The 24,498-nt window shown below is 40.3% G+C and overlaps 1 protein-coding gene across 1 annotated transcript in view; it reads right to left on the minus strand.

Annotated features, from left to right (window-relative positions):
• SYTL5 (synaptotagmin like 5) overlaps positions 1 to 24,498 on the minus strand; it is a 99,093-nt gene that overhangs the window by 57,847 nt on the left and 16,748 nt on the right. Inside the window, 1 exon segment of the mRNA XM_048494773.1 lies at positions 5,254 to 5,706. Within this exon segment, the coding sequence (XP_048350730.1) occupies positions 5,254 to 5,372 (119 nt within the window). The 5' untranslated portion in view covers positions 5,373 to 5,706.

Below are 24,498 nucleotides of genomic sequence, written 5' to 3' on the forward strand. Positions count from 1 at the left end.
ATAATTTACTTTAGTGAGGTAATGGCAAAAGATGTAAACAGCCCAGGTTGAAAGGCCACTGCCTCCCCCCCCCCACAAGACCAGCCTGCCAGGGGCTTCTGCCACCAGCCCCCACGGTTTAATCTTTGGCCAGCCAGTCTGTCGAAGTTTTGAGGATGTTCCACAGCCACAGGCAATGCAAGCTAGTCCGAGAAACCCTTGCTCAGCACAGTTGGTAGTCTTGAGTCTGTCGTTACAGGAAACCTCTGCCACTGGTTTCCCACCACCTGACTCTATGTCGCTCAATTCAGCGGGGAGCTCCTGCCACCAGTTGGTAGTCTTGAGTCTGCCACTGCAGGAAACCTCTGCCATTAGTTCTCTGCCGCCTGACTCTATGCTGTTCAATTCAGTGGGGAGCTCCTGCCACCAGCTCCCCACAATTTGGCCTGCTATGGCCCGAGACAGCCGGCTCCTGTTGCTGACTTCACACGGCAGCTCTGCTCTCCTATCTAAGTCATTGCAAGGGACCCTACCAACAGCTCCTTGCCATTGTAAAGGGACAGCCATTGTATAGGGGCCCCCGTCACCAGCTCCCCGCTATTTAGTCCTCGAGGGGGGGCTTCTGCCACCAGCCCCCTTTTTCTGATCACTGGGACCGGGCTCTGCACGGGCCAAATTTGGGGCCCGTCATTACACATCAAAATGCCGGCATCTTCTACTAGCAGTACAGCAGCACAACAAGGAGAGAGTCGAAGGTATGTTGATTTTAAAACGATGCAACGTCGTCCACCCTTCCACTAGCTGCCACACAAAAATGCCCTAAAAGGTAGTTGAGTACCTAGGTAGTTTATGATAAAAATTCGTCCAATTTGCTAGGTTTCAGGAGAAAAATAAAACATGTAACCAGAGGTCTTCTCTAACAACCCGCTCCAGGCGCCATCTTGAACAACACAGCTTGAATCTCCAGCTTCATCTCCAGCTTATCCATTTGCATGGTGATACCTTCAAAAAGCTTTGCTGTCTGAGCAGCTTCCAGCGGGTTTTGGCAACTGCCTGCTTGCCGGTTTTCCGGACTTTCTCAGCGTCATCCTCTTCTCTCCCTGCCTGACACCTGTCAGCTTCAGGAGGAGGAGGAGGAGGAGGAATATGGAGGCAAAAACCATAGAATAGATAGCAAATAGTATCACAATCCATGGGCTGCTTATGGAAATCTGGCAGGCTTTGTCCAAGTTGTTGTTTATTTTAATTCTTTTTTTTATCATTGAACAACATTTCCCAAGCACATGCTACACAAATAACAATAAAGTCTTTCCAACCAAAAGCATAGGCCACATGACAGTACAGGACATGGCTGATAAGTACAGCTCAGGCTATTTATTCTGTGGTGGCCTTGCAGCATCCCCACCTATATTACCTAAGTGTAATGCTTCAGTGCTATGCAAAATGAATAACTTTACATACAAAGAGAAGATGTTAGATACAAAAAAGCCTTATCTACTCTCAGCATGAAGTCCCAACCACACTGCAGTGATATATCACACCACATAACACTGCTGGAACATTACCACAAGTAGGATTGCCAGCCAGCAGCTGGCCACTGGCATGAATGGCGGGCAAAGGCAGGGGGTGCCATCAGCATAATGGTGTTACATTGCTTGTTGGAAAACTTCCAAGGTGATGTCACTGCTCTAGGAATTTACAGAAATTCTATGTTAAAACCCCAGAACTGACTATGATTTTAAAATTTATTTTTCTCTTGCTAGCCAGCAGAGAAGGAGGAAACAGTTGGGGTTGTCGACTGAGGTCTCCAAGCAGAGTAGGAGCCCTGACAACCCTAGCTATAGGTCAAATTATGGGATTTGAAAAAGACATAACTGTTTATCATTGGTCACCAAACTGCAGTCAAAATGGAACTGGAATTCAACTACCACAATGTGAGCATTTTACCAGCTTCTTTTCTCAGTCCAATTATGCAAATCTCTGCAGTAGCACAGAGAGAAGAGTAATTTCTGGCTTGCATAGTACTTGAAATAATGTTTTAAAAATTATGTTACAATAATTTCCCCTAAAGAATCAAAATTCCAAGAGATAAAAATGATAATCTCAGATATAAAAATGTATAACTGCTGAAAAGTATAGATCCACGATGATAATTCGAAATATAATTCTTATACTCTCCACTTCCCTTGCAGTTTAGTATTTTTGGTTTATATCTTTGATGAACCTGACAAACAGCTGCTTGATTTGTATCCAGAAACACTGTCAGACCTGCACTCTAGGTGGGCAAGCAATAATAGTGTCCTTTTAAGTCTCAAGAAATAATGGTAACCATCCACAATGAATATCGATCTATACTGACTCTGAACACGAAGGGGATACATTTAATTGTCCATTTAATTGCTCCTTAAATCAGAGCCTTTATGTTCTGAGTCAGAAAACCTTCGCATGCCAGAAGGTGAGAACAAGCAACTAGTGATGCCTATTAAATACATTCTCTGGCCGTACGATTTCAGGCATCCCTTTGGGAATTATACAGCAAAGTAATTCTACTGTTTCTAAAAATCCCCCAATTTTCAAGAAAGGCCAATTGGGTTGCTGAGACAGAGCTGTGATAATGAGGGAGACGTCCCCCATACAGAATTTTGGATCTGGGGCTTTAAAAACACTGACTGGAAACCACATTTTTCATGTTTAATTGCAGGTTAAAAAAATTGGAAGTGTGTATCTTGAATAGATATGGCAGCAAAAATATTTTGGGCTTTAAAACAGAATAGTTAATATATGAAAAGTATATCATGGCTCCCAATTTTAATGGCTCAATAGAGGCCCACTGTCATGAAGACTCTGCTCAGTCTCAACTTGAGATCTTGTCCTTTCTTCCTCCTTTGTCACAACTCGTGTCAAAACACATAGGGAAGTATGAAGTGGTGCCTATTACCATAGCCTCAGCATGATTCTATGTGACCATCTCCCATATTTGGGAATAGGAAGGCATTTCTTCTAAGGTCAGACTGCCTACTGACTCTCCAACAGCATTTGGCATGGTTCCCTTGGGTAAATCACCGGTAGCAAGTACTCTTAGCACTTTTAAAAATGTGAGTCATCATAGATTGGTTTACTGGGCTGCTGAGTCACCAGGCAAATGGTCATTTTGCCCTTCCCAGCTTTATAAACAGCAGCGTTGATACAAAAAAAAACTGGAAGAAAGCCAAAGCAAGGTCAATCTTATACATTACAGAAAGTAGCCCACAGAATGGTCTAATAGGTGCTTGATGAAGCTACGCAGCTAGGTCCTAGCCAGTACTTGAATGAAAGACACTGTCTGGAAATACAGTTCCAAGGTCCTTAGAAGGACAGGACACAAATGAGACTGAATATATAAAAATCATAGTGTTCAAGTTTACCAGACTCCTAGTTCTCATAAAACTCATTCAGACAGATGTTTTTCATATGAATTTCCTTCCATAATACCTTCCAGTGTGTAGAAGAGTGAATCACTGAATGAATGTGACAATCTGCTTTGATTTCAAAATAGGAAGAATTAAGTGTTCAAGAGTAAAAGAGATGGAGGAGGTAAATGAGTCAGATGTTAATCCACCACCAGAACAGCCTCTGAATAACCACTGCCTAGGTTTGTTACACAGCACTAACAAAACATCTCATATATATATATATGGAAATGCATTAACTTTCAGCTCATTTACATGCAGTACTACAACAGTTTTTACCAAACAGCAGAAAAGCTTCGAAAATTAGACACAAACATCTTAAAGGGACAGAAAACATGAGCAAACAAGTAAATCACATTGCTCAAAAGGTTGATTGTTCAAAAGACTTCACTTCATAAATCTTATTACATTGTATCTTTCATATTTCCTGCTCCTGCCATTGCAAAATCATTGTGATATCTTGATGCCTCCTTGAAAAGAATGTAAGGTGTTGAAATGCAGAATTTTATTAGGATTAAAAAAACTCGTATTCCAATATCTTATAGTACAAGTAGAAACATAGTAATGTATTTTTCATCTTTCTCCTTCCTTTGATAACAGGTATAGCATGTGTTCAGACCTTCTAGCGGAGAATTATGTTGCACAAGTACATACCAAGAGGATGCCTTACTGCAATTTTTCTCTTTCTTGGCTACATTGAAAACAGACACTGGAGTTTCAAATAGAGAATTATGTCATGAACAACTGTACCACATCTCTATGTGCAAGAGAGACGTGTCTCGTTAATAGCTGGCAAACTAAACATACACATAAGATAAACAAAAGTCTCAGCCAATAAAGATAAAAATAGTAATTGGTCCAAGGTTTAAAATTGCAGTTAAAAAAAAAGTTTTAGAGACCAGATTCAACTTTCCAAGAACTGACTTACCTTATTTGCAATACTACTTTAGGGTAGAAGAACATTTGGCAACTCAGATAATCAGATAAATATAAGTGCTATTTTACACTGAGGTGGAATTAAAGAGGGAAATAGCTAAACGAAGATCTTGAGACAACCTATTAAACTCTATATATTCATAGGCACTTAGAATTTGCTCTTCTTTATTCCTGCCATGTAATTCTGCTGTAATTCATATGCCCAGGGCCACTGAATGCATCCTGTTCAACAATCCCTTCAGGTTACTTACAGCCCACTCCATTCATGGGTTGTCTAATTCAATGGATCAAGGTGTTAATCATATTGATTATGTAATGTATGTGTTTGAAGATGAACATTTTCTCCTGCACACAGACTAATTTACTACATATTAGGTATATCTCCTTCTACCCCAAGAGATTTATTGGCTGTTAGGCAGAATATACAACTCTGCAAAACTCAAAAACTACTTCACTGCTATGTGATTGTCTGTTGGATCTACCATATTAGTGTGTTACTCTCCTGTCTGAACAGCAACCATCTTATTATGTTGCCAAAATGGCAGGAAGCATGATTTCATTTAGACCTTGTTAATTTTTACCATCACCTAATGTGACATACACATCATCTGCTTTCTTGAACAAAGAGCTTTTGATACTAAAAAGGGAGAGGAAGATAGGAAAGGAAGAATGTAAACATAATTACTGTACTTTATATAACCTGCAGTAAAAAGCTGCACTATGATAGCTAATAAGCTAAACTATTTTAAATAGAGCATAATGGTTAAGCAACATGCCCCCATCAAATATTAAAGAACAAAGTAATCATCTTAGCCTACAGCAATTTGATCCATGAGTCATCAAGCAATGCATGCTTCAAACGTCAACTGTAACAGTAAATTAGAATTACCTGATTCTCTTATCTTCAATTTTTTTCAAGTACTCATCTCTCTTCAGAACTCCCAATATAATTTCCTTTTCATGTTCCAATAAAAATGACAAATTGATTATCTCCAAGTTTTTAGACATGCTTCTTCAGTTGGATTATTTTATAATGTATACAGGGGTGTGTGCTGTGGATCTCAAAGGCACATCTTTGCAAAGGGCAGACAGATACAGGCAGATCACCCGAGAGAAACTGATCAGTGCATTTAAGTCAAACAGCTTGTCTTCATAAGAAGATTCTCTGCTTCATATTCACAAAATAATCGGATCATTTTATTGACTTCTGAGGTCCATTACAGCTTGACTAGTATTCCTGAATATGCAGTAGGTCTTCATTCAAAGCCATCGTTGAGTTAATCGTTCAGCATAGTCAAACCTCAGAGATTTCTGAAAATCTGGTAATTTTTACTCTTGCTACCTGAAAATGAAAGATAAAATATTTTGCCATGAAGAATATTTTGATTAAGCAACATAATCAAGCAGTGGCTTGGAAATTTCTAGATACTAAAGAAAATCGAATGGTGTGTGTGTTGGCAACTTTCACCTTGAATACTTACTTATTAAAATAGATCAGTTTATTTCCAACAGACATAGTATGAATAACTTTGCAAGGTCCAAACCACTTTGGGCGGAGCTTCGGACATGAATGGGGAGGTTGAACCCGAGGACCCCCCCTTACCTACGTCCTTGCGGAGTCCTTCACGAGAGTAACTCAAATATCATTTCCTGCTGATGCTGTACTAGTGTAAATCTGTTGCCAGAGCAAAAGTGGCAGTGCAGCACAGACAGCATGTCAAGAGAGGAGCTTATTCTAAGCCCCTCAAGTGATATCCCACAATTACCCAAATGGCCTGACTCCAGGAACATCCCTCTTTGAGGTGTCAGAAGCCTACACATGTCTGTGCGCAGGGCAATTATTATCAGGACTGTTCTGCCCAGAGTATACCGGGGTCCAAAATTTGATCTAACACCTTCTATGGTTATATAAATTCTTAGAAATAAATCTGGCATGGGTTTAAAATTAAGAATTTATTAAGAGAGGGAATAATAGCAAAGGAATTAGCAAACTGGAAACTCTCACAGATACATTAAATAAAATGTTTTACAAATCCTAACTTCTGCTAATGTTACAAATCTAAAGAGAATCTAAACTCTCACAGATACATTAAATAAAATGTTTTACAAATCTAACTTCTGCTAATGTTACTAATCTAAAGAGAATGGGAAATTAGGGAGATGAAAGACACATGAACCCGGCCTGACAACTGGAGTCCAGAGAGGTTTGTTGGAGGAAGGGAAAGCAGAGTGTGAAGGTGAGGTGGAAGAGCAGAGAACAATCTTCAAAGGCACCTGCTTTGGGATGATGAGGTCAATGCAGAGTCACACATACATTGTCCCTAACAAATGTGTTCACCCAAGGGTTTGAAGTCAGTTGCTGGAGGAAAGTACTGAGATGGGATCCAATGACAAAAACAAAGTGTTGGGATACTCAGGGCTAAATGTATACTCCAAAAGTGTAAAGATAGAAAGAAGATAGTTCTCAAAATGGATTGGAGCCACCAAACATTTTAAGTGGACAGTGAGCTGACAGGTATGTCAAAAAGGCATCTCTCAAGGAGGCCAGGCAGTAGGGCTACAATGTCTTCTTTGATGAGATTTATAGCCGACTGGAACAACAAACCAAGTTTCATATGGTCTCCATTTGGCTAGATTGAATTTAGGGGGAGAGAGGAATATAGTGAGGAAAATAACTGTACCAAGTAAGAGATGGATGGGTTGACATGTCTTTCCTGACTTGCAGATCCTGTTATATTTGTGGACTGCTGAATTTAATCAACTGAGTCACCATTATTACCTTTGAATGAGGGAGATGGTGCGTAAACGCTCTCCCATTTGTCCTTTCCCAAGCATATTGTTAATTTCCCTGTTTCTTTTGAAATGTAGGATGTGATCTGCTGCACTGGGATTCCCTTCTGCCTTCAAATTAGGGAAATACATTCTCTTCTACTATTCCAAATTTTAGCTGAAGCAAAGTTAATAAATAAAAAGTATGCTTAACCTTTTGGAGAATCTGTGCAGGGATTCCAGCTATTTTTATAATGGCTAATCTGAGAGCCTACACATTGGGCAATACCAATCCTGCACCAGTGTAACATTATGGTGATAAAAATACCGGTTTAAATAAAAAGAAACACCCTCACCTAGTGCCATGGGAGCAAAAAAACAACGTTCCCCAGCTGCCTTCCACTACTTCAGTACAGCCATGAAACATACTATCAATATGACTTTGTCCAATATCTCCTAGTATTATATAGATATTATCATTCTCCCCTCCTCCATGGGACTGATATATTTGGGTGGGCAGTGAGGACCCTGCTCCCTCCTCCAGTTGACATCCCTTATATAGTACGGTTTCCCTCTTATTTTTGACTTAGTGGTTTTAATAGGCACCCCTTTTGCATCCTAAGTGCCAGGGAATCTGAAACACAGAGAGTCTTACAAGGTGCCTGGGTTGAGTCATGACACTGGAAACTCCCAGGAATGGAAGATTGTTGCTGCAAGGAAAACAGAACAAGTGCAATCTTCCCTAGCTCAATGGCATATCATTCTCAAACACAAAACACTTTTCAACACTGGAGCTATCACCCAATATTCAGACGTATATAAGAGGTGTCTGCCCAGCACCAAATACATTGCTGCTTTTTTTTCTTTTTTACTCAATCATGAAAGACACCCAAATAATTAATTTGCCATCCATTATGTTGCTTCACCCAGGGTCTTTCTGCCCATGCAAATATGGCTCACAATAACCTAATGACCTATTTTTCTTCCTGAGATTTGACAGCAATTAACTTTAAACCAGGCAGCGCAATTTCAACTTTTTATCTTGACCCAATCCAAAGTCAGAATGGTCAAATGCCCATCTATTCTGGGGATCTTTTGTACATTAAAGAAGGACCCAGCAAATTGTTCCTCAGATCTCTGGTCCAGATCTCTGCTGGTCAGAACTCTGGTTTCCTTCTGAGAGTCCCTGGTGCTCTCCACAAGTTTTTCCTCCTTCCTTTGCCAGCTCCTCATTCTACTCCTTAGAGCAGACCACTCCAGGCCTCAAGGGTCAAATTTAAGGTTTTCTGTCCTTTCCTTAATACTTTGCAATATTTTCCCTGCTCACTTTTATTAGTGAGCCCTCTGCTAGTGTATGGGTGACTAGTTCTCAGGTGCCTAGTGTAGTGGTTTCAATCCTATGTCAAAGATAGCTTTCAGAATGTGATGCTGAGGAACTCCTGCTCAAGTCCTTGTACTCAGGCCTGTGGTATCCTTCAAGGTTTCATCTCATCCCCCATGCTTTCCAATATCAACATGAAGCCACTGGGAAAGATAGTCAAGAGATTTAGGCTTTCTCTCACATTTCCAGCAGATCCCAGGGAGACTGTGGTACACATGAACAGGTCCCTCGAGGCAGCTTTGGGATGGACGAGGGCTAGCAAGCTGAAACTTAATCCTGATAAAACAGAGGTACTACCGGTGGGGATGAGGTTTGACACAGAAATTTGGATGTCTCCAGTTCTGGGTGGGGTTGCATTCCCCCTAAAGGAGCACACTCATAACCTGGGGCTGCTGCTGAACCCAGGTATTCAGTTAGATAAACAGGTGGCAGCTGTGGCCAGGGGTGCTTTTCACCAGCTTTGGACCTTCTTAGGCAGGAAAGATCCTGCCGCTATAGTGCATACCCTAGTACAGTGGTGGCGAACCTTTGGCACTCCAGATGTTATGGACTACAATTCCCATCAGCCCCTACCAGCATGGCCAATTGACCATGCTGGCAGGGGCTGATGGGAATTGTAGTCCATAACATCTGGAGTGCCAAAGGTTCGCCACCACGGCCCTAGTATGTAGTGCATCCACAATGCATTCTACATAGGGCTGCCCTTGAAGACTGTTCAGAAGCTACAGCTGGTACAGAATGCTACAGCCAGAAGATTGACGGGAATGGGTCTTATAGATCATATCACTGCAGTCCTTTTCCACCTCCACTGGCTTCCAATTTGCCTCTGGAGCCAATTCAAGATGTTAATATTGACATTTAAAGCTAGTGTAGGGATATCAACCTACCCAACCACTTTGGTCATCTTTGGAAACCCTGCTTAAGATGCCCCCACCATCTGAAGCTTGACAGGTAGTAATTCAAGAAAAAGCCTTTTTGGTTGCGGTGTCAAAATTTTGGAATTCCCTCCCCAAGCATGTTCTCCTATCTTCATCTACTTTAGTCTTCTGCCAGGAGATACTTTTTAATTTTGCTTGCCATTTCCCAGTATTATTAGCCCTCCTCCCTGTTTGTGTGTTTATATGTGTTTATTTCATATTAAACTATGTATATGTATGTGTAATTTAAACATTCTTTAATGTTACGAAATGTTCTTAATGCTGTGAAATATTTTTACTGTTTTGTACCCATACAGAAAACCTGTATTTGGTGGAAAGCCAACATAGAAATATCTTAAATACATAACATTAAAAAATCCTTCTGCCAAGCATGTGTTTAAACCAAAGTCCTACAAATACCCCAGATACAAGTATGCCATTTTAAGGTCACAGGTCATGCAAATATTAAGTTGGTAGTTCTCACAGAGATCTGCAGTTGAGAGAAAGCAGGTGACTATTTACTAATTATTGTCATTGCTTTTGTCATGCATGAGCAATGATAAGAGGCCATTATTGTCAAGGCCACGCCTGACATCCTATGACGTCCACATTTTCTATGGTTGCCATAATATTACATCATGGCCACAGTGTGATGTTCTAGCTGCTCAATAAAACAGTGGTTCTTTCCTCAGATGTAAGTAGAACTTCTCCAGGAAAAGAATGGACAATATAAAAGCCTGATTTGGACGTATTTTTAACCTGACATTTATTTTTAAATGCAGCTCTCTTCGTTCAGAATTTCCTTCTATGATAGGATTTAAGCCTATTGCTAAAACTGACTGCAGTATGGTGACTTGCCTATGTTGTATAAAACAGCAAATATTTTAGTGTGATCTCCTCAGGTTTGTAAAACAAGCCTAAACAGAGCTATTTCTGTGAGTGAAGGCAAAAATTAGTACCTTTCTTGAACAATGACACCCACTTTAGAATTATTCCAAGAGAAACAGTCTAAAAAACCAACTTTGCAACTCTAGCGCTGTTTTAAGTTTGTAAAATAATATAAGTACATTTACATCAGGAAGTGAAGAGAAATAATCATATTAACTTCTATGAAGAATGCTGCATTTAAGATAAGTAATCTTTACAAAACTTGTTTCTACCTTTCATTTACCCCTCAGCAGATCAGCAGAGTAAGAGGAAACATTTGTTCCTATTTCAGAAGCATAGTAAGCATCTAAGTCTTACCGTGTCCAGAGTACAATGACTATAATGCTCCTTCTAGCCAATATGGAGAGCACTGCTACAGTACAAAGTAGAAAAACCAGCTGTTCGTCTATCTAAAATCTATTTGCACAATGCTCACACCCTACAGTGTGATGCAACATTTACCACCAGTAGCCAATTATCAATGTTTCAGGAAATACCAGCAACACCAACCAATTATATTTTCTAAGGAAAGAGGGCAAGTAATCTTTGGCAAACACTGAAATTAAGAGGTGACGTGCTAATCTTTTTTAAGAGTTACTGAGTGCTGTTTACAATGCTCACAGTAGAGTCACTGTACCTGCTTCTAACCTGAGGAAAGATTTATTTGTAACTCCAAGGATAAGACGAGGGATCTTTTGTGATGCTGCAAAGACACAAAACTACTATACTAGTTCTGCATGACAATAACTTATGAATAAATAATTCAAGATTTAAACTGTAAATTATCTCTCCAGTTGAAAAGAACTCAAAATAACATACATAAAGAACATTTTAAAATACTGATCCATTTTAAAAAATACTTTACACTTTATTAATCTTGGTCTGTTCTTCTGGTTTTTAACTGATATTTCCCCCAAAAAAACAATGCATACTAATTGTCTGCTATAATAACAACATACTGGTTTATTACAAACAGCCTTCATGCTACTTAGAAGAATAATCCAAATTGTTTGGTAATGCAGCTCCACCTGACTTTTATACCCCAGCATTTATTGTCTTAGAGACATGGTGGGAGCAATTGTGGAAATAATGCATTTCTACCGGTAATTGTGTGTGTAAAGTACAGTCAACTCACAGCCAACTTATGGAGACCCAAGCAAGGGGCTTTCAAGGCAAGTGACAGGCAGAGATGGCTTGCTGTTGTCTTCTCCTGCAGTGTCTTCCCTGGAGGACCCCCATCCAAATACTGATCCTGAGATCTGACAAGATCAGGCTATACTATGCCACGTTCCCTACCCTACTGGTAGTTAGGGGTGTGCAAAAACAGAATTTGGTAAAATTCAGTTTAGGGACCAGAAAATTTCTGGAATTTCATAATATTCTAGAATTCCCCTATTGCAAGGTGACCAGACGTCCCGCTTTTGGCAGGACAGTCCCGCCTTAAACCAATTTGTCCCGCATCCCGCAAGATTTTTTTTACTGTCCCAATTTTTGGAAGGCTGCTGCACTGCTTTCTGGGGCGCTCCCCTTTTCCCGCCCTGTGACAGGGCGGGAAACAGGAGAGCGCCCCAGAAGGCAGTGCAGCAGCCTCCTGCACACACAGCCACAGGAGTGCACTGCCTTTGAGGCACCCCACTGCCTTTGGAGCACCCCAAAAGGCAGTGCGCTCCTGTGGCCGCACATGCGCACACGCACGCACGCCCACCCTGGTCCCAGTTTAAAAAGGTGACAATCTGGTTAACTTACCCTACTGATATGGGGTTTTTCCTGGGGATTTTTAGGAATCTGAAAATTTCTGGGACTCTAGGGGAGGTGCTGTTTTTTAAGGTAGAGGATCCAAAATTCAGTGCAGCTTCTGGTGACTCTCCTTAGATGAGTCCTCAAGTTTGGTAAATGCTGGGTCAGTGGGCCAGTTTTATGGGATTCCATATTTTGTCCACTGTCAAATGGATTAGGTTGTCAAATAGATCATGGTGTGAGTTCTGTCAGTGGACAAAAAGGCCATGACATACGAACAGTCCCAGAACTGCTCCAATAAACTGGCTGTGGCTGGTGGAATATAGATAAAACTTCACTCAATTTACTTGTAGGCCTAGATCGGCAAAAAAAGTAAAGTTTGGGCTGTATATGAAAACAAGTGATGATACTCTCCCACTAACTGCCAGTTGCTGATGCAGAGAAAAGATCAAGAGTCCTTGTAAATATATACCATCACCATCACCACACACTTTCTGGACACTGACTGCCTAGTTAGAGAAGGAAATCCATATTGTTGATCAAGGGTCATATGGGATCCCACGTCTGAGATGAGTCCCATACCCTTTTCCACCATCCTTGCAGAGTAAGCTCAGGCCCTCATAGAACCACAGCAGAAGGTGAAGACCACAAGGTTCATTGCTCAAAAGACCTTAATTTCCACTCCAAACAGTTACAGTCCAGTCCTTTCCTCTCCAACCATCCTGTGCTCTGTCCTCCTTTTATCCATCTCAAAAGGTCCCCCCACACACATGGATTTCCCTGCTCCAGGCTATTAAAGGCCCGATGGGCTGTATGTCAAACTCTGCTGTCTTGTTGTGATAAGCCCCAAGTGCCCTTGACCCTCCTCCCTGACTGCAGCCTGGGCTGGGCTGTGCAGACCCTACCTTACTCTGAGGAAAGGCTGGGACCAGTTGCTTGCAGCTTGGCCTCAGCTGTTTTCACCCTGCCCTTCTCTGGGGAACTGCTGACATTGGGAGTGTGTGAAGTCATCAACAATACCAAACTAGCAAGTATCAATCATATCTGGTGAAAGTCAATATTAACATCGACTGAAATGTGGTGTGATGCCAATAGGACCTGCTCCCTTAAGGGTTGCTCTACAATGAAACAATGGTTTATTAATTTCTCATAAGAACAGGACTCCACCTCTTCATGAAAACAGAAACAGCAAAGCCATCTGCAAAAGTCAAGTTTTCCCACACTGCAGACATTTTTGAAAAGTGGTGGGCTATGCTAAAAAGCTGAACATGATACCCACAAGAGCAGAAATAAGGGAAAAAACTGGACAGAGAGAAAGGTGAGACATGAACAGAATGTTGCTAGTTCCAATGATCTGAGGAGAAGGTTGTGAAAGGAAGTGCTGCAGCAGATGAACAAGATGAACTGCTGCAGCATAACCCCTCAACCCTACAGTATGCTGCCTGCATAGAAAATTATTTTTTTCAAGTTTCTCTTCATTCAAGTTTAGGGATACCGATCTCCAAGTTGGCTTTGAAATTACAAATGAACTCCAGAAAACAGAGATAAATTCATCAAAAGAAAATTGCTGATTCATAGGGTTATGTTTATGGTATTATACCTTGCTGAGGTCCCTCGCTGCCCCAAACCTTGCTTTCTCCAGGAACCATCCCTCAAATCTTAAGAGATTTCCCAATGCTTAGTCTGCAACCTTACACAAACAGGAATTAGTGGTAGCTAAAGCAGTGATAGCTATTCAAAAAAGTAGAGGGGGGAGACAGTGAGGGACAATGTCATCGCCTTAGCTGTCTCATGTATGCCAATTGTGCTTTACAAAGAATAACATTAACACAATAAAGCATTTAGGTTTCATTTAGGTTTCATCTAATCCTGTAAAAACAAATTGTGGAAGCAAAGTGTACTCTAGCTTAATTTCCTAAATAATTACATTATATAATGCATTACTTTTAGCTGACGATCTACTCTTCATTTGACCTATTATTTAATAAAGTATGGTTTTTCAACAGCAAAGAATAAGAACAAGCCTGCTGGATCAGACCAGAGTCCATCTAGTCCAGCACTCTGCTACTCACAGTGGCCCACCAGGTGCCTTTGGGAGCTTTGGGAATTCAACACAGAGAAACAGATCTCATGGTAGTCTGCAAAATTCCATAAAAAGCCAAAATGATCAAAATCAAGAAATGCATGAAGAAAGTGTTTTTAGTTGCTGCTCAGAAATATAAACACATCTGTGTTTTCAAACAGGCTCTACAGTAAAGCTTTGGAACTTGAGAAAAGTCAGTCTTACCATCTTGCCAGCAGCACTTTTGTAAAACTGAACTGTTTTTGTACATAAACTCATGCCTCATTACTGTCATTGAATTTTTAATATACAACTACATTTCAGTAGAGACTAAGATGAACAAAACAAAAACAGTCACAGAAAGGTCTGCGGACAGCATTTTTTTTCATCCAGACCCATCTGTCACAACTATTTCAGTTATGTGTAAAAGGTTTTGCTCAGAAATGTCTAAGGCTCATTCCGCACACGCAAAATAATGCACTTTCAAGCTGCTTTCACAACTGTTTTTGCCATTCCGCACAGCTTCAAAGAGCCCTGAAAGCAGCTTGAAAGTGCATTATTCTGTGTGTGCGGAATGAGCCTTAGTAATCTAAATTTAATGTTTAACAGCATGTACAGTACTAGATTGGTTGACAAAGAAATAAGCAGACAGATCTCTTCCACAAATTTAATGCCCTACCCCCACCCACCCAAAGAAAATCCTTACCAACGTATAAGGTTGATATAATGGACAGTGGTGTGAGTACGTAACAGTATGGGAGAGTCAAGGTCACACAATTTTAATTAGGCTTGTGCTTAACAATGACACAGATATCATTCACCTAAACAAAAACTCAATGAGAAGAGTATGTTAATAACAATATCATAGTAGCAGTAGGGGGTCAACAGTGTCAGACCCTGGGCCTTGGGTTATTATTTTACTAAACCTTCAGCTGCTGAATCAAAAACCTCTCTTTATTAGCTTGGGCCAGAAACATAGGAATAAACACAACCATATGCAACCTGCAGCAAGACTCCAAGTCCATTCACATCAACAAAAACTGATATGTATCAAAAATAACAATGTGATTGATAATGTGTCTGTTTTGATTTTCTGGATATATTAGCTGGGCAGTTAATTACAATGCCTACAACAAGGGACCAGAAAAAATATATGACCGGTCCACCATTTACAAAAATGTACATGCATGTTAGAAGCAGTAATACATGAAATAATGCTCAGTAGAAGTGCAGCAAAAAGCTAATAGTAATTTGAACATTCATTTATTTTTTCTCATGACACAATGTCTTCCATGTGCCATGATGGTTCATCAACATCAATCATGATTGTGAGTATTAACATTGCATAACCAATTGCATTTTAAAAACGCTCTTAAAATAAAACAATACCCAGCAAGATTCATGGCACTGAGAAGAAGCTTCTGTGGATTTCACAGGCAGAGAGACACATTGAAAAGACACTCTGGAGTGTAACATTCATGCTAAGATATCACACTTCATTTTGCTATTAAGCTATTTATTTGAAAAGGCTATGCTACAACATTCTATATATGATTGAAATTATTTGTTACTTGTATTATTTTACTTCATGGTCTCATCTGGAAGTCCATTACTAAAGCTTATTAAATTATTTATTTAAATTGGAGCAAGAAGAAGAGGAGGAGGAGGAGGAGTTTAGGATTTATATCTCCCTTATTCTCCTGTAAGGAGACTCAAAAGGGTTTACAATCTCCCTTCCCTCTCCCCCTACAACAAACACCCTGTGAAGTGGGTGGGGCTGAGAGAGCTCTGAAGAACTGTGACTAGTCCAAGGTCACCCAGCTGGCATGTGGAGTGCACAAGCTAATATGGTTCACCAGATAAGCCTCCACAGCTCAAGTCAATCAATCAAACCTGGTTCTCAAGATTAGAATGCACCTAGTCTTAACCACAACACCACGCTGGCTCTTTAGGCGTGATTTGGCATAAAAATGGATATGTATGAAATACTATAAGCCACTTCAAGTAATTTGCAAACATGCTGTAATTGCTGATTAAATTGATGCACAACACACAAGAAGTAGGAAACATGCTAATTTGGTTACCAAATCTCAGATAACCTGTAAAACTATTCTAAAATGACAAGATGGAATGACTGCTGCAGATTCCAGATAAGCTGATAGAGGCATGTCACCGGTCTTTTCCGCACAAATCACCTAATTTTTCCCCAAAACATTTCCAGTCACCCCTCAAAACGATTTATGGCTGCCATTACATGATTCCCCCCCTTTTTTTGAGTTCCATGTTAAACCGATGTTTCAATGCTTCAAAGCCTCATGCTGCAATTCTCTACTCCTTGTATACTTGCTGCTTCAAAGATTGCCCCCCATAAAAACAAACAAATGCTGCAGACAAATAGACAAAGGGAAACACAGTGAGCTCAGAAAATGGCACCAAAAAAAGTTCAGGGAAGCAGAGAAGGATGGGAAATGTAGACAATAGATCGCACAGCAACTGAAGACGTTTTCAAAATGTTTCAACCAAAGAATTGTTTTAAAAGGAAATTTATTTTAAAAGTTTTGAGGCTGCAAATAAAATGTTTGACGTAAAAACAATGTTTAATTCCACAGAGGACACATTTTATTTTCTGCCTCAAAAGGTATTGAAAGGTTTGTGTGGAAAGGGCCATTGCCCCACCTTCTCCCACAGATGTAGCCATATGGAATGGCTAATACTACTACATAGCTAGTCATTCTGATTTTCAGGCTGAAGGGGGACTATGGTTTGTAAATTCTGACATAATGCCAAACTATAATTAATCTTATTTCACCATGAATTACTGCAATGTCTGAATTGAGCTAGCTGATTCTTTAATACACCTCTTCATCAAACACTTGCCATTTGTACATATTTCATTTATTTACTTATGACCAGCCTTTCGGTTCAAAAAGAACACCCATGGTGGAAAATAGGTATAAAATACTCAAATATAATACAAACATCAAATAATTAACCATTAACTAACAAAAGTGTACCTAGCTTCAAATTCTATTAAAAACTGACAGTTTGGGGGTGGGGCTGAGCAAGTAGAAAAGTTCAGCCCTGGATGGCAAATCTTCCCAGGCTGAACATGTGGAGTGAGACAAGGGATCAACCCCCCTGTCATCTTTGTCTCCTCTTCATGGGAAAAGAGTTTAGAAGCACTGATTTTAGAGTTTAAAAGCTTTCAATTCCTTGTAGGTAATGTTAGAGTGTGCTAATTATTTGCTCAGTTTAATTTGTTCTGAATACAAATTCTGAAACTCTTTGTTTGCAGCGTAGCTCTCTCTTAGTATAACTGTTTCTAATAACTGTTCCTCAAGGCATCTGATGGACTTTCTGAATACGAATCCAGTTGCTGATATTATTTGTTGTTTTAGATTATTTGCGTCTGTTTAAGTAACTCTGGTTTTCTACATTGTTTCCATTGAGACTATACCTGGTCTTATTTTGAAGCAGTTGCTATTCTCATTTTATGCCTTGGACCATCTGTTCTTGATTGGCTTATGAGTGTACAACCCTTTTTTGCCCAAGGGGCCTAGTATAAACATTTTGTGTTATACTTAGATAAATGAGCTTCATGTAAAAATGTGTGGATGGAATCTGCATGTTCTAGATATTGGTAAGTATCCAGCCACACAATTCAATATTTAATAACCTCTTTTCAGAAGGGGCAGCATCTTCCCACCATCACCCACTCCCACCACACACACACCTATTTTGACATAATGCTGTTCCTGAGGTTTCATGACCCCCCCCCCCCCCCGCCCCCATGAAGGAGGTGAACTGCAATCTTAGGAGCAAACTGCAAAGTCATTACTTGACTGGATATTTCTTATTAATGCTACTGACTGCAGATATTGGTATAGCAAGCAGTTTATTGAACTCCCATAACACAAAAGGAAAAGAGCAAACAGTTCCTTCTCAGGTTCTGCTTGCACAGCCACACCCAGGCATTCTCATTCTCTCTCTCTCTCTCTCTCTCTTGCTCCTCCCTGTTCCAACCCCTTCATTAAGATTTGTTTAGTTTGAAAGGCAGCATAAAAATGTTTTAATGCTGCGTTTCAAACTCATCAGGTTGCCCACAGCAACACCCATGACAGCATCTGGACAATTAAAAACAACATTTAAAATTATAAAAATAATTCAATAAAAACACATAAACAAATAATACCAGAACCAGGGAGGAGGGCCAGTAACAATTATTGGGAGTATGCCAATTGAAACAAAATAGTCTTCATCCACTGGCAGAAGATATGAATAAGGAGAGACAGACAAATCTCCCTGGGGAGGGAACTGGAAAGCTTTGGTGACATGATCAAGAAAGCAAGTTTATCCTCAGTGTCAAGGGTACCAAAGCAGGGCCTCCCAAAATGATCAAAGTGAATAGGTATTCATATGGAAGAAGGCAGTCCTTAAGGTATGTTGATCCCATTCTGTACAGAGCATTAAAGTTCAACACTAGCATTTTGAAATGAGCCTAGAAGTAAACTGGAAGTCAGTGTAGATGGAACAAGACTGCACTGATATGTTCTCTACAACCCACTCCAGCCAACACTCTGATCACAGTATTCTCTACCAACTGCAGCCTCCAAACAGTCTTCAGGGGCAGCCCCATGCACAGCACATTGCAATAATCTAATCGATATTGCTACCTTCAGTAATTAATTATAGCCTGGTATGAAACCAAGATGGAATACAGAACCAATAATAAAGTGGCCAAAGTGTTATCTTCCAGTTTCTACATCAGCATTGCCTGAGAGAGACAATACCAGTAAGTTATTTAAGCTACTTTTACCTCTCATGACAACTATTCATTTGTGCGGGGAAAAAGCAATGGGGTACACTTGGAGACACCATTGAAAAGGACCTAAATGTGTCCCCAGTGACTCAAGAATCAAGCCAACTATTTATCTTCACAGACTCATCCTGGTATGTTTCTTAAGGTCCAATCCAGAGCCCTGGGGTGGCCAGGGATGTTGGTGCCCTATTGCATCCAGAGGGCTTTTCAGCTGTACAGGGAAGCAAAACACACAGAAAACCTTCCTGGCCACTGAAAAGACCTCTATTGAGCTCAATGGGCTTATGCCACTCAAAAAGTTTGTGTAATTCCATGCCCCAGACACCAGCATCCCGAGAGGCAAAGTTGGGGTGGAAGCTGACTAAGGTTGGCTCCACCCCTGGCCATGCCTCTGGAATGCCCCCACCTGAAGAGGTAAGTTCACCCCTCCCTGCCCCCGGATTGAGCTCTGAGTCACATGGAAGAACAACAGAACATTGTTACTGCTTTATATGTAAAAAGAATCTCGCCTTCCCTATATCAGCAGAGACAAATAGAAAGAATGCATCATATGTAAAGGATAGAAGTAGCTTTAGAAATTGCTGTTGATATCCAAGCTGATTTGGCTTATTTCAGACACTATGGCCCTTTTCACACATACAGTTTGTTCTGGATTAAATATTTGTGGTCATCACGGTTTCTGCTTGTTGTTTGCACATACTAGCTCTGGAATGCGGTTCGACCCCTACTCTGTTGCCCAATCGAGGCGTCCCCTCACATTTTTCCTGTTGCTCGATGCTTCTGCAACTTTTTCAGATAAAACGGTTTCCCTCCACATTTCTGCCCCTATGTGCGAAACGTCACGCTACCGAGCAGGTTTTAAGAATACACCCCCATGGTGATGTGATTTCTCTCAGCCAATCAGGAGGAGCAAGGAATTTGCCAGTTGCGCGCACAGATTTTACTGTTCTGTTTCCGTCTCACTCGCCTCCCGCCTCTCCTCACGCTTGGTCAGGCATTGCATTGTCTCATTGCAGCGAGGTCTCGCGAAAACAAGATCTCTGCGCAACGGTGCCGTAAGACTGTGAGATAACGCTTAATCGGTAGCTCATTGGCTGCGTTACATCCGCGCTCGGGGAGATCAAATGGATGGGCCGAACAGCTCAGCCGCCTACTCAGACAAAGCTCTTGGGAGGGGTGTGTCATGGCGGAACGACGAGACGAGGGATCTGATTGCAGTATGGGGGAGGAGGAAGTACAGTGCTCCCTAAAGTACAGCTACAGAAACGTAGATGTTTTTGAGAAGGTGGCGGCGGAGATGCGCCTCAGGGGGCACAAGAGAACTGCCCTTGAGTGTAGGACAAAAGCAAACACTTTAAAACATGACTTCAAAAGAGTTAATCAGCCCAACAAGACTTCCGGTAATGGTCCTCAGACCATGCCTTACTTTGAAGAGCTAGAACAGATATGGGGGGGGGGGACAGAAGCGTTAATCTGCCACACCAGCTCAGAACGACGGAATGTGTAGTGGGCGCTTCTGCCGATGCTGTGTTGAGGGACAGCGCCTCGGCACACTCAACGCGAGACATCTCGAGGTAACGTCAACCAATGGGAAGATTGGCATGTCCTCGTCTCGTGGCCACGTTACAGCGTGACAACGTGATGACGGGGCCAAACGTCACAAACGACACGCCCAGGAACTGCCAAGCAGCCAATCAGAACTCTCGTTTGCATTGCATTCTGCGGCAATGCAAACTATCGGCGTTTCTGGATTCAGATGCGGTTCCAGAACAACCGGCCGAAGTGCAAATGATGTCAAGCAACGAACCGGCAACAAAAAAGTTGGGATGTCGATGCACGTTGCAGTAATTCCAGAGCAAACCTTGTGTGCGAAAAGGGCCTATGTGGGTGGGTGATCCAATTCTGATTTGCCACAGAGAGGATATCACTGTTTTCTGTAAGGAGTGAGCAGCCTATCAATTTGGATCTTTATCAAACAATCTCTCTGATATATCTAGACATAGGTCCTGACATTAGCAACAGTTAAAGCCAGAAACATGATTTCACCAGTTTATAACATAAAACTTTATATGGCTCACAGCAATATACTCAGCTGGACTGGAAAATGACTGAATTACAATGTTTAAGAAAGACAGAATGAGATGTCATCAGAAATCTTGTGCTCTGCAGGTGTGTCTTGCTAGTGTTCTTGTCAATATTTATTTTTTAACTTTTCTTCCAGAATTACTACCACCAAGGAGATCTAAATCTGATAAACTACAAATTGTTAGCAAAGACTGTATCAAAAAAGATGGTTAAACAATTTTAAATGTGAGCAACCTTAAAAGACTCTTCAGCCAGTGGCATTTCAAAACTGTAATGGAAATCAAATTCAGCAAGAATTAAACAAAATAAGCCCAAAATGGAACAACTTAGCAGTGAAGAAGATATCCATACAGCAGGCAAAGGTGTTTTGACTGCCATATTTCTCAAAAGATTAAATCAAACCAGATTTGGGGGAAATTGCAGCAAAGTAGGTGACAATTGAGGAATGATAGTGTGAATGCTCCCCCCCACCCCCGGCAAAAAATATATTAGAAGTGAGAGGGCTACCATAATTCATTACCCATCCACACTTACAGAGAGATAACTAGACATAAGAACAGTTTTTTCCCGAATGCCATCACTCTGTTAAACAAATAATTCCCTCGATAATGTCAAACTATTTATTATATATTTATTATATAATTACTGCACTACTTTTTTCATCATTCCTATTACCCATCTCCTCCCAATTATGACTGTATGACTATAGCCTGTGCTGACATTTCATTTTATTTATGATTTTACATTTTATGTTTTTATTACTATTGATTGTTTCCTGATTGCTTACTAGACCTATATGACAATCATTAAGTGCTGTACCTTATGATTCTTGACAAATGTATTTTCTTTTATGTACACTGAGAGCATATGCACCGGAGACAAATTCCTTGTGTGTCCAATCACACTTGGCCAATAAAGATTCTATTCTATTCTATTCTATTCTATTCTAGATAGCGGAAGAGTTAATTAGTCATCTTTCTTGCAACGAGGCACCAGGCAAAGATTGTATACCTAATGATGTATTAATAAAATTATTCATGGGACACAGAAAGTGGATAGTGGTTGATTACAAACTGCAATGTTCCTATGACTTCAAAGAAAATTGGCCAGGGAGTCTTTGTTTCGGGTTATGTTCAGCATTATTACCCACCACCCTGTTTACAGCTGGACAGGCATTACCCATCAGCTGGCTTTTTGCTTGTGTCGAAAGGAGGGGTGATGTTTTGTGGGTTCTCTATTAAGCAGGTGTGATTTAATTTAATATAATTTTAATCTTTAATCTTCTCAATAGATTGATATATAAATCTGATGGACACTGATGGACACAAGAACAGATGGCTTGAAACAGTGCTTAGACACTTTAATGGAGGAGAGATGCATCAAGGAATAGTAACCATGGTTAATAAAGGGAATTTCCATATTCAGAGATAGCAAAACTCTGAAAACCAGTTTGAGGAGTCAACATCAAGAAAGGGTAGCTATGTCAGCTGGTCTAGATAGACTACTGTTTGCTTCCAGCAGATATCTTCTTACACTCTGAAATGAAACACAAAATGGTAGCAACATTTTTGTTATTTCAACAACCCTCATGATTTAACAGAAATGGCTAAATGTTAGGTGCTTCATTGCAAGAATTTTGCCAGCTTAACCTGTTCCGTTATTGGTGGTGTGGACAATATAAAGTCATCTACACTTATAATAGCATGGATTCTGAAGATCTTATTTATCTACTATTCCATGATTAGATTTTTTTAATTCCCTCATTTCACTTTATAAAAAAGCCTTTTTCATGGGTCCCAAAGAAAGTGATTCAAGAAGGAAGGTTTCTTCCATTTAGCGAGAGTGGACAATGTTGTACACTTCCTCTTCCTCTGTTTTGGGATAGCATGAAACAATTGCTGAAGCTTTCAAAAACCAATGCCAACCACAGATTAGTATCACTGATTAAAACCTTGTATTCATACGTCTCTAACAAAACTGCAAACCAGTTGTGTTTTAGTCACCAGTGGTGTAGAACAATGTTATATCCTTGTTCCTTTAGCTTTTATATAAGTAATTCTAAATAACAATAGCATTTGCCTACTTGCTGTCAACAAACTTGGCACTTTGTATTGTATCAGCATAGCCCTTCTTTCTCATATAGTGTTAGGGGTTATACTATCTGTAAGCTGCCATGAGATACTCTCGTCCTAAAAAACATTCTGACCATAAAGACTAAAGTGACTATGTTTGGCCTTAAATGGGTAAAGCATATATAAATTATTGACATCTTTAGAAACGAATTGATCAGATCTTATTTTTATGTGAACATATCTGTTATTCACTAGTACAGGAAGTTGAAAAGGCCAACTAACTTATGCTTGGATGAATCAATCAGTTTAAGGAGAACTGAAATTTTTGAATTTGCCAGAGAGTAGACAAGTTGTACTGATCTTGACCATTTTAAAAAGTAAATTATATACAAAGATAATTATATACATAAAACTAAATTATTTAAAAACTATACATTGGTATGGCACAGAAATCTGTGGGTTTGATGCAATAATGAAAAAGGCATTTTTCTTTATATAAAATTCTAGTCTGTCAGAGAGTCCCTAGGAACATGCCTTCTGTTATGCTGTGAACGGAAAAAAGAATGCTTTCAACTGAGAATTTTCTCATCTGTTTATCTTCTGGCACAAAATAAGCCATATGCTAAATGCTAGATTGCCAAAGCTCTGTTTGTATGATCTCAATTTATTTTGGCCAGTTCAAGAATCTGGCTTCACAAAAAAACCTTACTATTTCATACACACACACGTGCGCGCGCGGGGACTTATTTCAACGGAAGGCAATAGTTACATTTCAATAGAGTCTTTTTAAAAAACGTTCTTGGGTTTGTTACCCAGGGCCAAATCAGCACCACAATACATAATGGTGTACGATGTTTTACCAGGGACTGGAAAATTATTACAATATTGGTCCAAGTTTAAATTAAGGAGAATTTAAAAACTTGCTGAGAGTCAAGTGAGCATGCTCAATTGAGATGATGGTATCACAAACGGCACCAGTCTGGGCTCAGTTCTACACTGATGTTGTTCTCAGCAAACCAGTGGATGCTGTTTAGGGATAGACTGCACATGGAATCACAATATATGGCCTACATGAGAGCTGCTTTTGAACCTCAAAGGACCTTTAGGAACACAACAGAATGAAACATTGGGTAGGACGGAGGGGGAAGCAAAGCCAATCTTTTCTCCATCTGCAAGTTCTTGTAATTTTCTTCACAAAATACTTGAGCAAATGAGGAGGGGATTATTTCTGCTAATATTTCCAAACAGCACTGCATTGCATTCCCAAAGGTCACTGGACTCTTAAGAGTAGCTTTTTATGGGACAGAGCAACAACAGAGAAAAGGCTCCTACTTCTTGCTCACTTTTATACCATTTTAGATGCCA

This window comes from Sphaerodactylus townsendi, linkage group LG04, assembly GCF_021028975.2.
Source record: "Sphaerodactylus townsendi isolate TG3544 linkage group LG04, MPM_Stown_v2.3, whole genome shotgun sequence".
Taxonomy (NCBI): Eukaryota; Metazoa; Chordata; class Lepidosauria; order Squamata; family Sphaerodactylidae; genus Sphaerodactylus; species Sphaerodactylus townsendi.